General features: G+C 47.6%; 1 protein-coding gene across 1 annotated transcript in view; it reads right to left on the minus strand.

Annotated features, from left to right (window-relative positions):
* Positions 1-15,849, minus strand: part of TENT2 (terminal nucleotidyltransferase 2) — a 569,767-nt gene that overhangs the window by 16,848 nt on the left and 537,070 nt on the right. Inside the window, exon 13 of the mRNA XM_086960733.1 lies at positions 1,449-1,528. Within this exon, the coding sequence (XP_086816859.1) occupies positions 1,449-1,528 (80 nt within the window). The remainder of the gene's footprint in view (positions 1-1,448; positions 1,529-15,849) is intronic.

Raw genomic sequence — 15,849 nt, forward strand, 5'->3', positions numbered from 1 at the left:
ACACAAAAAATGCAATGGGATTTTTGTTATGAGACTGAGGAACGGTCATGTCTGAGAAAACATGTATCAGACAGGGGACAATACCGCATTTAATACAAATATTTAATTTGTTGCTAGGCTATTATTTAATTATTTGATTTTTCAATAATGAGCAAACTTTTATTGCATATGACATGACGTGGAATTCTTTTGCAGTCATGCAACTGCAGTATGACACGAATAGTTAAGGGAGCTATTTGCTTATTCTGCATTTTATTGTTTGCTGTAGGTTTTCGGTGTTTGCAATGATCACTCTCTCGGAGGTAGAATGTTTGAAAGTTATCCATTTGTAAATCGTCTTTCTACCACTCTCAGACTGCAGAGCAGGAATATTTTTTTCTCTGAGAACTTCATACATAGATTTTGCCCTAGGCATAATGTATTACTCCAAACATGAGTGCGACATGCTAAACTGGCAACGTTTCTGAGTTTACATACCAGTGGTAGGTATTAATGATCAAATAATCATGTGCATTTATTTAGAGGCATCATATTCTAGTTATCTTCATAAATGATACAGAAGCCCCCAGAGGTGTACTTATTTTTTCACAAACCACTTATGAATGTTGCCTAATTCTATGTTTAATAAAAGGTGGCAAAAATTGGCAAGAAACATATTGATCTTTTTAAAATAAATATCGTTTGAGATTTGAAGGATCGTTTCTTCCTCAACCGCATCGCTGCTGCGGTTATTTTTGCGCTGTGCGGCTGTTTTCTAATTACCGCGTTACATGACGAGCTCAGCTCGTCATCCGCACACGTCACCCGTGGCTGATGACGAGCTGAGCTCGTCATCAGCATCGAAGGGGTTACTTGCTCCACACTGTGTTTAAACATGACAAGTGACACCACTTTGATAAATTATTATTAGGTAAATCTTTGTAAGTTTAATTCTTTGCATTCACATTTTCAATCTGCACACTTGGCACCCTCACTTCAGGCTCATCACATCCAATCACATGGGTGAGGGCTCTGGGTGGGTGATGGCAGTTGCTTCGGAATTTCCAGATACCTCCGACCTTTTCTTCAAAAGGGCGATCTCTCTGAAGTTTCATAGGAACTACATGCTCTTAGTTTACTGATACGTCTTTAAAAGCATATATGCTGGACCTTTTTTGAGCTCCCAGTCCCTCCATTTTTTGTTGATATTAAAATGGCTGCCATTAATGGACTGTTGGGGGGGTCCCCAAAACACTCATTGTCTTACAGCTCTACGCTCCAATACAATGTCACTGATACTACTGCAAAAAATATTCACTTAGGGAAAAAATATGTACTTCTTCATTTGGAAATATTTTCTAAGCTTTACTCGAGGATGCAATCCTTAATAAGGTAAATTGTTAGGTCTTTAAAAATGAGAAAAACTATATATTATACAAATGAGCAATATGTACATCAACATATTTTACCTTCTGAAATGCTTCCTGAATTAATTCAAACTTTTGCTTTTCGTGTACTGCTCTAGCAGTGTTGGATCCATCGAATGGCTCTGAAATACATTCAAAATACAGTAATGAAATTTCAAAATGAACTGCGTTGAAACAAAGGAAAAAATGTCCAGCACAAAGTAAACAGAACAGATTGCCATCAAAGTTTTTAACAATAATAGAACCTAGTCATGGTGAGTTTGGGCTTAGTGTTTTATTGTAAATAATTCTAAACACATATGGGAAGTAGTAGAAGCTCAGTATCAAATAAAACCAAAGGATAGGGTACCTACCTGTAACTATAGCTCGCAATGGATTATGATGGTTTACTCTATCATTTTCCCATTTCCTCTTAAAAACAGACTCGCCAGAAACAATTAAGCACATAGTTTAACTGTTCTCTGTATAACAATATAGTATATATAATGAACTTCTGACTGAACTTTTCTGAGTTGCGCCATCACTTTAGATTTTATTTCCGAATTCAGCAAGTTGTGAAGACTGCTTTATTTCACAATAGGAACTCTTCTGACATAAGCACTCCGTAGTCTTTTTGCCTGTATGAGACAAGAGTTGTTAACTTCAGCGCTCTTCAATATCGCTCAAAATGATGCTACATGGACTTAAAATAAGGGTCTCAAAACAAGTCCTTTCACTTATCCTGATCATGAGTCATAACCCCAGCTGCGAGTAAGATACATCTCTTATCGCCGGGCCCTCCAGCTCACAGCAATTAACTTTTGCTCCATTTGTACAGTGGCAGCATTACTTCCATAAAGTAAATAAAGACAAAGTGTGATCACCCGTGGTGGCACAAGCATTGAAGTATCCAGTCAAAAGAATAACAAGCATTGGAAATGCAATAGGTCTCGCACCATTAGAGTTAGTGCTTTTAGAATTGTTTATGGGTTTATTTTGTAAATGTTTAGCATTTTTGTTTCCTGTAGCCAATGCTAAAGTATTACAAATAAAAAAAGCCATAAACATTTCTAAAAGCTCTAACTGAAATGGTCTGAGAACTATTGCACTGTGTGAGGGTGAGGGTGAGTGAGGGTGAGTGAGGGTGAGTGAGTGAGGGTGAGTGAGTGAGTGAGGGTGAGTGAGTGAGTGAGGGTGAGTGAGTGAGGGTGAGTGAGTGAGTGAGGGTGAGTGAGTGAGGGTGAGTGAGTGAGGGTGAGTGAGTGAGGGTGAGTGAGTGAGTGAGGGTGAGTGAGTGAGGGTGAGTGAGTGAGTGAGGGTGAGTGAGTGAGTGAGGGTGAGTGAGTGAGTGAGTGAGTGAGTGAGAGTGAGTGAGAGGGTGAGTGAGGGTGAGTGAGGGTGAGTGAGGGTGAGTGAGGGTGAGTGAGGGTGAGTGAGGGTGAGTGAGGGTGAGTGAGGGTGAGGGAGGGTGAGGGAGGGTGAGGGAGGGTGAGGGTGAGGGTGAGTGAGGGTGAGGGTGAGGGTGAGGGTGAGTGAGGGTGAGGGAGGGTGAGGGAGGGTGAGTGAGGGTGAGTGAGGGTGAGTGAGGGTGAGTGAGGGTGAGTGAGGGTGAGTGAGGGTGAGTGAGGGTGAGTGAGGGTGAGTGAGGGTGAGTGAGGGTGAGTGAGTGAGTGAGGGTGAGTGAGGGTGAGTGAGGGTGAGTGAGGGTGAGTGAGGGTGAGTGAGGGTGAGTGAGGGTGAGTGAGGGTGAGTGAGGGTGAGTGAGGGTGAGTGAGGGTGAGTGAGGGTGAGTGAGGGTGAGGGGTTGAGGGTGAGTGAGGGTGAGTGAGGGTGAGGTGTTGAGGGTTGAATAACAAACCAAAAACATACTTCATAAATCAGAATCAGTGTATATTAATCAAAACAATGCATGATGAATGATATATCAATATTTAATAACGGAAGTCCAAAGTATTCAGTATTCCATGATTGTGTTAAAGAGGTGTTTCCATTTACAGACTTGACGGAGAGTAGGTCATCTAGTTCACCTCCTCAAGCTATTTTTTTAACACAACTTCAATAACTTGCCATTGTATACCATTTTTAGTGTGAAGGTACTCCATAGAATGATCAACTACAGGGGCCTTGGTGGTCCCACTTCCGATTGTGCTTACTCCTATTTTGTTTAAGGAGCATGTTAACTTTTTGCGATATTTGTTTATAGCAGAAAAAGGCCTAAGGGAAGGCCATCTTTGAAGCCACATGTGTGGTAGCCCTGATAATTAAGTAAAGTGTTATAGTCTGTTGGATTCATAAATAAGGTGGTTAACAGGTTATCAATAAACTTAACAGCAAGATCTATGTAAATAAGTGTGTTACTATCCCAGGAGCAAGTACAGGAATTTAAATTAAATCCTAGCTTCCACCCACTCCTGCTGACGTCTGATGTGCTGTGTGTGCGCGCTGCAGCGAATCTATGCTTGCGTCCACAAGGCCATCCAGCTATTAATCACTACTGTTCCATATTGAGTAATTCGGTTGAAGTGTAGCTGTAACGTCGCAAGTCTGAATATCGCAGTCTGTCCTGACAGCCACTCAGAGTGACCAAAACGGAACTCAGCTGTTACCCAGCCTCCCGAGCCTGAAGGAAGCGACGTGCTGTGTGCGGTGTGATACTGCCAGACCCCAAATCTCAGCTGGTGGCTGTGGGGTTGGAATCAGGGGCATTTCTTCTTCAATCGTGCAGGAGGAGGTGGGCTGGAAGTGAACGCCCAGTGAGGGCTTGGCTCGCATGGCGGGGGGGGGGATGGGGGCTGCTGAAAGGCTTTCACTAATTGTAAGTGAAACACGGAACAGGGGAGGTGGCAGCAGTGTTGGAGCACAATACAGCTGCAGTCACCAATGGTCGGAGGGGGAGGTAGGTGCACTCTGTTAAGGAGTTGAAATAGCAATGTACTGCGACGCGACATGGCAGGCAGGGGAGGGGGCGGAGCGGGGGTGTGGGAGGAGTGCGGGAAGGCCATCTTCGAAGCCACATGGGTGGTAGCCCTGATAATTAAGTAAAGTGTTATAGTCTGTTGGATTCATAAATAAGGTGGTTAACAGGTTATCAATAAACTTAACAGCAAGATCTATGTAAATAAGTGTGTTACTATCCCAGGAGCAAGTACAGGAATTTAAATTAAATCCTAGCTTCCACCCACTCCTGCTGACGTCTGATGTGCTGTGTGTGCGCGCTGCAGCGAATCTATGCTTGCGTCCACAAGGCCATCCAGCTATTAATCACTACTGTTCCATATTGAGTAATTCGGTTGAAGTGTAGCTGTAACGTCGCAAGTCTGAATATCGCAGCCTGTCCTGACAGCCACTCAGAGTGACCAAAACGGAACTCAGCTGTTACCCAGCCTCCCGAGCCTGAAGGAAGCGACGTGCTGTGTGCGGTGTGATACTGCCAGACCCCAAATCTCAGCTGGTGGCTGTGGGGTTGGAATCAGGGGCATTTCTTCTTCAATCGTGCAGGAGGAGGTGGGCTGGAAGTGAACGCCCAGTGAGGGCTTGGCTCGCATGGCGGGGGGGGGGGGGGGGGGATGGGGGCTGCTGAAAGGCTTTCACTAATTGTAAGTGAAACACGGAACAGGGGAGGTGGCAGCAGTGTTGGAGCACAATACAGCTGCAGTCACCAATGGTCGGAGGGGGAGGTAGGTGCACTCTGTTAAGGAGTTGAAATAGCAATGTACTGCGACGCGACATGGCAGGCAGGGGAGGGGGCGGAGCGGGGGTGTGGGAGGAGTGCGGGAAGGCCATCTTTGAAGCCACATGGGTGGTAGCCCTGATAATTAAGTAAAGTGTTAGTCTGTTGGATTCATAAATAAGGTGGTTAACAGGTTATCAATAAACTTAACGGCAAGATCTATGTAAATAAGTGTGTTACTATCCCAGGAGCAAGTACAGGAATTTAAATTAAATCCTAGCTTCCACCCACTCCTGCTGACGTCTGATGTGCTGTGTGTGCGCGCTGCAGCGAATCTATGCTTGCGTCCACAAGCCCATCCAGCTATTAATCACTACTGTTCCATATTGAGTAATTCGGTTGAAGTGTAGCTGTAACGTCGCAAGTCTGAATATCGCAGTCTGTCCTGACAGCCACTCAGAGTGACCAAAACGGAACTCAGCTGTTACCCAGCCTCCCGAGCCTCAAGGAAGCGACGTGCTGTGTGCGGTGTGATACTGCCAGACCCCAAATCTCAGCTGGTGGCTGTGGGGTTGGAATCAGGGGCATTTCTTCTTCAATCGTGCAGGAGGAGGTGGGCTGGAAGTGAACGCCCAGTGAGGGCTTAGCTCGCATCGCGGGGACGGGGTGGATGGGGGCTGGGGGCTGCTGAAAGGCTTTCACTAATTGTAAGTGAAACACGGAACAGGGGAGGTGGCAGCAGTGTTGGAGCACAATACAGCTGCAGTCACCAATGGTCAGAGGGGGAGGTAGGTGCACTCTGTTAAGGAGTTGAAATAGCAATGTACTGCGACGCGACATGGCAGGCAGGGGAGGGGGCGGAGCGGGGGTGTGGGAGGTGTGCGGGAACAGACGGCGAGGGGAGGAGAGTAGGAGGAGGAGAGTAGGGGAGGGTTTGAAAAACTACCAACATCCAAGTGGAAACGCTTTAAGGGCATAAAGATCGTGGTTTTTATTATGCTGTTACATCAGAGAAGCAAATGGTTTGGATTTCAACAAAAAAGTAAAATGTAACTAGACTACACTGATGTAATTATGCAGCTAAAAAAACAATGTGAAGAACAATGTGAAGAACAGAAAAAATGCAATAAAACATATACAACTTTAGTTTAACATAAGCCATTTACCATACGTTAGCTTAAACGTTAACCCCCGGCGCCTATAAAAACAAATCCAAAAGGTAGGCTTCATTTGGTGCACGTTTGTAGTTATTGACACAAACCGAGTGCGTATTGCATGGGGTGAGGAAGGAGAGCGGCAGTTAACGAGGAAGGAGTGCGGGAAGGGGAGGGGGCGGAGCGGGTAAAATAACAAACAAGACGGAGGGAAGAGAGGGGAGGGGGGAGGAGAAATGCGACACGGCGGGAAGGGGAGGGGGCGGAGCGGGTAAACCAAGACGGACGTGCACGCGCTTTTAAGCTCAATGCGCATGCGCATTGAGCTTAAAAGTCACGGGCACTGCAAGGAATCGCCACGATTCCTTGCAGTGTGGATAAAGAGTGGATAAGTCCCAATACTCTCGCCTTGCTCGATGCGCATGGACAGGCGAGACCTAAAAACAAACCACACTCCCCCTCTCCCAGCAGTATGCACACATGGCATGCGGCCTGAAGATTGGCTGAGATGGAGAAGAGCATTGCAGCCTAACTATATCTCCCCTCCCTGATTGCAGTGTTACTAAACTACACATGTAGGCAACCAAATAACGCTCTTAAAATACCAAACAGTTCCAGTTACTACCTCAATTATCTCAGCCATCTGCCACAACCAATTTCTCCAAAGCTCGAGATGTCGAACATGCTCCCTCTGCCTGACCTCAGAGTCCCCTATGCTCCTTCATTTGGCATTTGACACTCTACACAGTGTACTAATAGTATTAGGTTAAGCACAGAGTGACTGAATACGGGGGAAAAATACTCCATCTGAGTATGCTAAGGTACGGGGTCTACCACAAATCCCAGAGATCTTTGATATATAATCATTTAGCTTCAGTAGAAGGGGAGGGGGCTTTAGGCTACTCTGTCTTGTACCATGACAGGGCTTTTCATTCTATGCGGTTTATTAACCATGCTAACAGTATTTTTGGTATGGTTTTTTAATTGTGGCACAAATACCACATTTTAGGCTCTGTAGTTTAAATATTATAAACTTCCTTTGTGACTCTTGGTTAACTTATTGTGGATGAGAGAGAGAGCGAAAGGGTGTGGCCTGAAAAGGCGATCCCTGAGAGGATCGAGTGTTGTATTCTGGTGTGCCAATTCACTTGTTTCTCTAGTAAGGCTAGGAGGGCAAATGAGGCACTATAGTTGGACTCGGGCTCATAGGTCCCGAGGTAATATGGTGACTCAGTCACTACGTACCAATGTTCTATGATCCAAAGCATAGTTCTGTTTTTGAGCAGATACCAGCAAGAATACGTCCTCAGTGATTTGGTCAGGTACTTACTTGCAGGAACCCCGAGTAGTGCTTTCGATTGTCTACAAATATCCTTGCGCTTTTTATCGGAGACGTACTTGAGACCGACCTGACCTCGTCAGGTGACCGACCTGACCTCGTCAGAGCCGGTCGCTCCACCCGCCGCGTGGCCCATCCTGAGTGTGCCCGGTCTCCGCTGCCAGTAATTGTATTTGCTTCACTGTTGTGCCAGTATTTGTATTTGTATTTCGCGTCCACTGTTGTGCCCCTGATTTCGTTTTCGTTGCTACCACTGTTGTGCCCCTGATTCTTTTTTGTGCTTCTACCGCCGTTTTCTCCCGCTGTTCCACCCCGCTCCCTGCCGCTGCTCCCCGCGGCCCCACCCCGTTTCCTTCTGTTCACCGCTCCCCACCCCGGTCCCGCTCCTCCCTCGCTCCGCCCCCCCCACTCTCCAGTTATGGCAAAGTCCGCACATACGCGCAGCGGGCAAGCCCGTCTACGCCCATCCACGCCTGGACCACGCCCAGCACCAGGAACCCTGGATCTCGACTATGCCAACGCACCCGACGAACATACGACACTACCACCCTCCACGCTCTCAACGCAGGCCGAACACCCACCTGCTACCGAGCCATCCCGAAACTCACCCACGGACCCTTCACCTGCCAAGCCTGCACATACACCTGCCTCCGGACCTGCACCGCACCCGCCAAGCCGAGCACCAGCAGCAACCACCTCCAGTGCATCCTGCTCAACACCCGCTCCGTCCACAGACACGCCGTCGAACTCTGGAACCTGCTCGACACGACATCACCAGACATCGCCTTCCTCACGGAAACCTGGATGAACGCCTCCTCAGCGCCCGACATCGCCATCCCGGACGGATACAAGATCATCCGGAGGGACCGCGTCAACCAGACAGAAGGAGGAATCGCCATCGTACACAAGAACACCATCCGCATCACAACCAACTCCGTCGACACCCCGACCGCCACTGAACACCTCCACTTCAAGATACACACCGACCCCAAGACCACACCCTCATCTACAGACCCCCGGGACCACACACACAATTCAGCGAAGACATCGCAGACTTCATCAGCCCACACGCCCTCCCATCCACCGACTACATCCTCCTAGGGGACCTCAACTTCCACCTGGAGAACATCAATGACAGCAACACCACCACCCTGATGGACAACCTCGCCAACCTTGGACTCAAGCAACTGGTGAACACCCCCACCCACTACGCCGGCCACACGCTTGACCCAGTCTTCTCCTCCAGCAAACACGTCTACTTCAGCCACTCCACCGGACTCCATTGGACTGACCACAGCTGCGTCCACTTCAGCTTCAGAAGAACCACGACCCATCACCACCCCCAGCAGGCCCTTCGCAGGAACTGGAACAAGATCACCACCGACAAGCTCACCACCTCCCTCAGCAGGAACCCCCCGTCAGCACTGCGGACCCCAACGAAGCAGCCAACAACCTCACACAGTGGATCACTAACTGCGCAGACGAACACGCACCACTAAAGACCCCTCCCAACAGACCCGGCAGCAAGAAAGCCTCATGGTTCACCGACGAACTTAAGAACTCCAAGAAGAACTGCCGCACCCTCAAGAAGGCCTGGGTCATCGACCAGACAACAGACAACAGGACTGCCCTCAAGAAAGCCACCCGCAAACACCACCAGCTGATCCGTACCACCAAGAAAACAGCATTCAAAGAACGACTGGACAACAACGCCCACAACAGCAAGGAACTCTTCAGCATCGTCAAAGAGCTCTCCAACCCTAGCGCCGGATACAACGACATCGCTCCCTCGCAAGACCTCTGCGACTCACTCGCCTCATTCTTCCACCGCAAGATCGCCGAAATACACAACAGCTTTGGCGCACCAATCACGCACCCCACCACCGAACCAATGCCCCCCACCATCACCCTCCGTGCCTGGACACCGGTCAGCACCAAAGACACCATCAGCACGATGACCACCATCCACTCCGGATCCCCAACCGACCCCTGTCCCCACCACATCTTCAACAAGGCCGACTCCACCATCGCACCCAAACTCCGGGACATCATCAACACCTCCAACACCGCCACCTTCCCGGAGAGCTGGAAGCCCGCCAAGATCAACGCCCTCCTGAAAAAGCCAAGAGCTGACCCCACCGACCTCAAGAACTTCCGCCCCATCTCGCCCCTCCCTTTTCCGGCCAAGGTCATCGAGAAGACCGTCAACAGACAGCTTGCCGCCTTCCTCGAGACGAATGGTTCCCTCGACCACTCACAGTCCGGCTTCCGAGCCAACCACAGCACCAAGACCGCCCTCATCGCAGCCACAGACGACATCAGATCCCTGATAGACATCGGAGAAAATACGGCCCTCATCCTCCTGGACCGCTCCGCAGCTTTCGACACTGTCTGCCACCGCACCCTAGTGCAGCGCCTCAGCAACACCGTAATCCAAGAAAAGGCACTGGAATGGATCATCTTTTCTCACCGGAAGAACCCAGAGAGTCCGCCTCCCCCGTTCAGATCAGAGGCCACCGAAGTCATCTGCGGCGTACCACAGGGATCATCACTCAGCCCCACTCTCTTCAACATCTACATGAGCCCCCTCGCAGCCATCGCACGCCAACACAACCTCAACATCATCTCCTACGCCGACGACACCCAGCTGATCCTCTCCATCACCAATGACCCCACCACCGCCAGAACCAGCCTACACGAAGGGATGAAAGATGTTGCAGACTGGATGAAGAACAGCCGCCTGAAACTGAACTCAGACAAGACGGAAGTCCTCATCCTAGGATCATCACCCTCCGCCTGGGACGACTCCTGGTGGCCTCCCGCCCTGGGCTCGACTCCCAAGCCAACGGACCACGCACGCAACCTGGGCTTCATCCTGGACTCCTCCCTCTCGATGACCAGACAAGTCAACGCCGTCTCATCATCATGCTTCAACACCCTGCGCATGCTCCGTAAGATCTTCCGATGGATCCTCACCGAAACCAGGAAGACGGTCACCCAGGCACTCGTCACCAGCCGACTCGACTACGGAAACACCCTCTACGCCGGAACCAAAGCCAAACCTCAGAAAAGGCTCCAACGCATCCAGAACGCCTCCGCACGACACGTCCTGGACATCCCCAGACACAGCCACATCTCCGGCCACGAGAGACCTGCACTGGCTCCCCGTCAACAAGAGGATCACGTCCAGACTCCTCACCCACGCACACAAAGCGCTCCACGACCTGGGCCCCATGTACCTCAACCACCGACTGACCTTCTACACGCCCACCCGCCTGCTACGATCGACCAACCTCGCCCTCGCCACCGTTCCATGCATCCGCAGAGCCACTGCCGGAGGAAGATCCTTCTCCTACCTGGCAGCCAAGTCATGGAACTCCCTCCCCACCCACCTACGGCAAACCCAGGCCCATCTCGCATTCAGGAAGCAACTCAAGACCTGGCTTTTCGAGCAGTAACGGACCACTCTCCCCCAGCGCCTTGAGACCCTCCAGGGTGAGTAGCGCGCTATACAAATGCTATGATTGATTGATTGATTGAATTGGTGTGCGGGATTTGACCTCCACAGTTTTTAGGGACCAACTAGTTCTGTTGGTTTTTTTAAGCTTGAATATTAAAAGGTTTATATTTGGTTTTTGCTACACTTTGAATCCATCATAAATTAGTTAATGCGAAGCCCACTCCTAATGTGGGAGTTCCTGTAATTTCCGATACAGAGCCTGATGCAGCTCTCCGCTTTGAAGTTTTTTATTCCTGGGTCACATTTTCGGCTGTGGACGCTAATGATAATACGTTTTATGAATATACAACGCCTAAGGTACCTGCTGCTTATCACCCATATGCACTTCTTGAAATTCCTTTTACCGCGTGGGATTACACAACTTGGTTCAATGGCGCCCTTCCCCTGGTGTTTGGAACTTTTTGAATTGTCCTCTTAACTATAGAAGGGGCCACATGAGCGGCACTGGCGGATTATAGCCGTATCCAGATTTGACAAATATGAATCTAGTGCAAACTTGCACTTTATACAACTTTTTTGTCATCCTATATAGACGTCTTACGTACTATATTTCACATGCTATACTTGCTGGTCCATATAGAATTGGTCTGCAAGCACCGGCCCAAAAGCACGTGTGGCCTGTCATTAGTCCAGTAATTGTTCATTCAGTTATGGGCAAACGGCTCATGGAATCGTAAAGAAATACCATTTTGGATCGCCCAAAAATAAATAAATATATCCCACAGGGTCTATACTCTTTGTCATAGCACTCCCTCGATGGCCATTCTTCTACTCAATGTCCTCAAACAAATACAGAATGAACATGGGGCAGGTCATGTCCTCAATTTGGAGTTCAAACTTGTGGGAAATTTTCCTGTTGTCTCCGAAATAATTATTTGTAATGTTAAGGGTGAAGCCGCGCCTTTGGCTATGCCAGTGACTTGCCGCTGTGGCAGTAGCCAATGGCTTACACGAGTTTTGCCTGTCATTATTGTTAATGTATAGACTTCTTTAGGACATAACAGTTTGGGAACCAGAGCTTCCAACTCACCTCTTGGCTAGCCTGGCTCGGACTGGATGCCAGACCAGCCTACAAGTTTGCTAAAAAACCATGGAATAAATCTGAACAATAACAACAAAAAAGTAGGCAATGAGGCAGTTCTCCAAACCCTGAGTCCTCTGAAAGACGATACGATTTCTGCGATCCCACTAAAATAAAGACTCTGGACTGGTACCAGTGATCTGATACACGTTCTCCTTGTTCCTTAAGGAATCCTCTGCCAACAGTATGACAGAGGAGGGCGATCTGCCCGCAGTCTAGAAGAGTATGTGAAACCAAAGCAGGAGACCCAACGCTCGTCTGAAGTGAAGATAAAGGAGGATAGACCTCCTCCATATAAACCCGCTTTTCAGAAGAAGAAAGTTGCAGCCTTAACTGCAAAATATGCCACAGACAGTGAGAACCCTCCTCCTGAACAGGAGATGGGCAGTGACCAATTTCTGGTAGTGAGCAATAAAACTGAACTGTTCCCTATATGTACCAAACAATGGAAGATTATGCATGTACCTCCATAACTCAAGAACCCATTAGAATTTCAACCACATAATAAATCCAAAATGTAAAAATTAAAAATACAATCAAAGCAATATTTAAAAAGTTGTACAATTTATTCCATACAATACAATATCTGATTTACAAAATACAGTGCCACAGTATAAAGTAAAAAATGTGTCAATTCACATGAGGAACAATAAAATACAGGTTGTCGACGCAGCGTTTCAGTTTTTGTGATAACACCTTCATCAGGAAAAGATTCTTATTTTTAAAAAAAAGATTTATCAGAGTTATATTCCTCTGTTATCAATTCGAGGGTCTTTTCTTAATCCTCCAAATCACCTCCTATCTAGGTGTATCTTTTGATTAAAAGGATTCAGGTTTCAGCTTCAGTCACAGATACCTCAAGTTTTACCATGATCTGGGTTCTATTTAGAGGTCAAGGGAGCCACCGTATTGTGTAGAATTGTAGCCTTAAAGTCAGGGTTTCAGCCTAAGGGACTGCACGTGACTGAATTTGTCGATAATCGCGACGCCCCCCTCAGTTGCCTTATTGGAGCAGTCTCTTTCAATTAGTCAGCTCTTTCTATCTGTAATCGGACTCCCTGCTCCTCTTTGCACCTCTAATCGTCTTGATGTTCGAAAATCAAGACGATTAGAGGTGCAAAGAGGAGCATATGGCACATGTTCGGGTGCCATATGACAGGCAGACCTGCCCTTAGGGTAGGTATGCCTGCCACATGGCACCCGAACATGTTTTGGGGGTGCTAGAGGGTGTCAAAGTGACATCCCCTGCACCCGTGTGGAATTCGGTATTTACCGATTCGGTAAATACCGAATCGGTAATGCCCATTCTTTCCTATGGGCTTCAAAGCCCATACGATTGAATGGCCATTACCGGTCGGTATTTACCGAATCGGTAAATACAGATTTTTACCGATTCGGTAAAAAAAACATCTGGATGGACCTACATGTCCCCCCTTCATATTTACCGATTCTTAATTACTGAATCGGTAAAATTCGGTAATTAAAAATCGGTAAATGATTCCTACCTACATCTGGCCCCTTGTCCTGATGAAGGTGTTATCACAAAAACCGAAACGCTGCACCGACAACCTGTATTTTGTTTTTCCTCATGTGAATTGACACATTTTTAACTTTATACTGTGGCACTGTATTTTGTAAATCAGATATTGTATTGTATGGAATAAATTGTACAACTTTTTTAATAATTGCTTTGTTGCAAAGTCATCCTGTGTCCTGGGCACCCCCCAACTTTTTGCTGACTGGAACTGGTGGTAACTGACTCTGGGCTCGGTTTAACCAGGCCCAGGAGCAGTGCCAAGCCAAAAAGAACACATTAGAACACAGTTAAGACAACCAACCTACACTAGGGTACACTTTAGTATGGTGGGGTACCTCTGTAGTTGGCAGGACCTACCACCTAAGCCCCTAGTATGTAATAGGGCAGGGGATTGAAACTACCTAGAAGTCTCCAGTATCCTGGGGCATGGCAGTTTAGAGGCCAGCAGATTCTCTGCACCAGCATGTGTGCAGTGCTGAAGCCTGAGGTCAGTTTAAAAGCTGCACTGGTGGCAAGGACAGTTTTTTAAACTTTAAATTGTGCCCAAACTCGACTTTGGGGGTAGGGGCCCTTAAAAATTAAACACCTACCATGTTGTTTTGTTGCATATTAGGGACCCCCAGGGTCACCCCTAGGTATCCCAGGGGTGGGGGGTCAGTTATCTATAAGGAGCGCCCTTATAAAATGAGTTTTTAGAAGCCTGGGTAAAGTGAAGTTTTACATTTCACTCCCCACATTGTCTTAAAGAGGTGCTCAAATTCGACTTTGATGCTGGAAGAATTGGGTAAGGGTGATCTGCAATATTTCTGCAGATTCAGAACCTCTGAAGTCTCCCCTAGTTGCACAGGGGGTGGGGGTCCGGTAGAAATTGGGGAAATACTTATAAAATATGGTTTTATAAGCCCTGGTGCTACATAAGTGGCGCAAGTCATTTTCCCCATTGCAAACCCCATGGCCCATAGGTTAACATGGTAGTAAGTGATTGATTAATTAATAAATATTGATAGGAGAGAACTAGCCGGACCATTCAAAGACTTCCCAGAATGGTCGTATTAAATCCAACGATATTGTATTGTTGAATTTCTCCTAAAGTGTACATACAATAAGTTATGAGACTTTCTTGTTTGTAAGTCCAAATTCAGCCTTTCAGTGGTCTGCCCTGATTGGTCAGAGTTAAGTGGATTAGCCAGGCTGCTGGGAGGGCAGTGATCTGTTCTATAGGAATGCCAGTCCAGGAGGTGGCGTCGTAAACTACGCTCTTCAAAGGCAAGAGGGGAGGCCTGGGTTTTAGTCCACTATGACAGTCGTGACCCAGAGTCAGGACTAGACTTAAGAAAGGTATTTGCAGATGCCACTGCGATGGTCCATGGAAATGAGATATCCCAGGGGGTGGGTTTAGCCAGCTCTTAACTCCTTGCTGGAAAATCAGCCATTATGGATTTGGAAGGATGATGTACTCTGGGAAAACTAATGCCACACTCCACCGGATGTGGTCATAACTAGGAGGAGTTGCACATCTCTCATTGGTCAGCAGTGACCTGGTGCTTGACCCAGAGAATTTTGAATAAGTATCAGAGAGGGGCAGAGCCCTCCAGATCTGCTGCTTGAAACTGAATGAAGCAAGAAGTGCCCTGCTGAAGATTTTGCTGTGTGCAAGGAACTCTAAGGCATGACCTATGAAGACTGCACCCTCTGAAACTACAGCCCTGTGGATTACCTTGCTGCCAAAAGACTCAAGAGTGGAAACTCCCTGCAAGCTACAGGTTAACAGAGCTCACCTGAACAGCCCCACAAAGAATTCAAAGCCTGGAGTACCAGTGGATTTGTAAGGGTTTTGTTCAAGTGGATTGCGGAATTGAAGTTTCACACTTTCCAGGACCCTCTTGGAGATTCCAGAACCTTGGATTGTGTGTTGGATACTTTGGGACCTGCAAGCAGAACGCCAGGAAGGTGTTCTAACTGGACCCCGCTTGCTGAAGAAGGCGGCCCAATACAGTGGTGAGAATTCTTCAGAACAATTTATAAAGGTGTGTCCCTGACAGAGAAAACGAAATGACTTAAAGGGGCACTGTTGCTTTCTAAGCACTAGAAAGTGACTAATCTTTAAAAAATCATATCTCTGGTTCCCTACAGTGGATTATTTTCGTTTTGGTGTCATTTAAA

This window comes from Lissotriton vulgaris, chromosome 3_1, assembly GCF_964263255.1.
Source record: "Lissotriton vulgaris chromosome 3_1, aLisVul1.2, whole genome shotgun sequence".
In the NCBI taxonomy this organism is placed as follows: Eukaryota; Metazoa; Chordata; class Amphibia; order Caudata; family Salamandridae; genus Lissotriton; species Lissotriton vulgaris.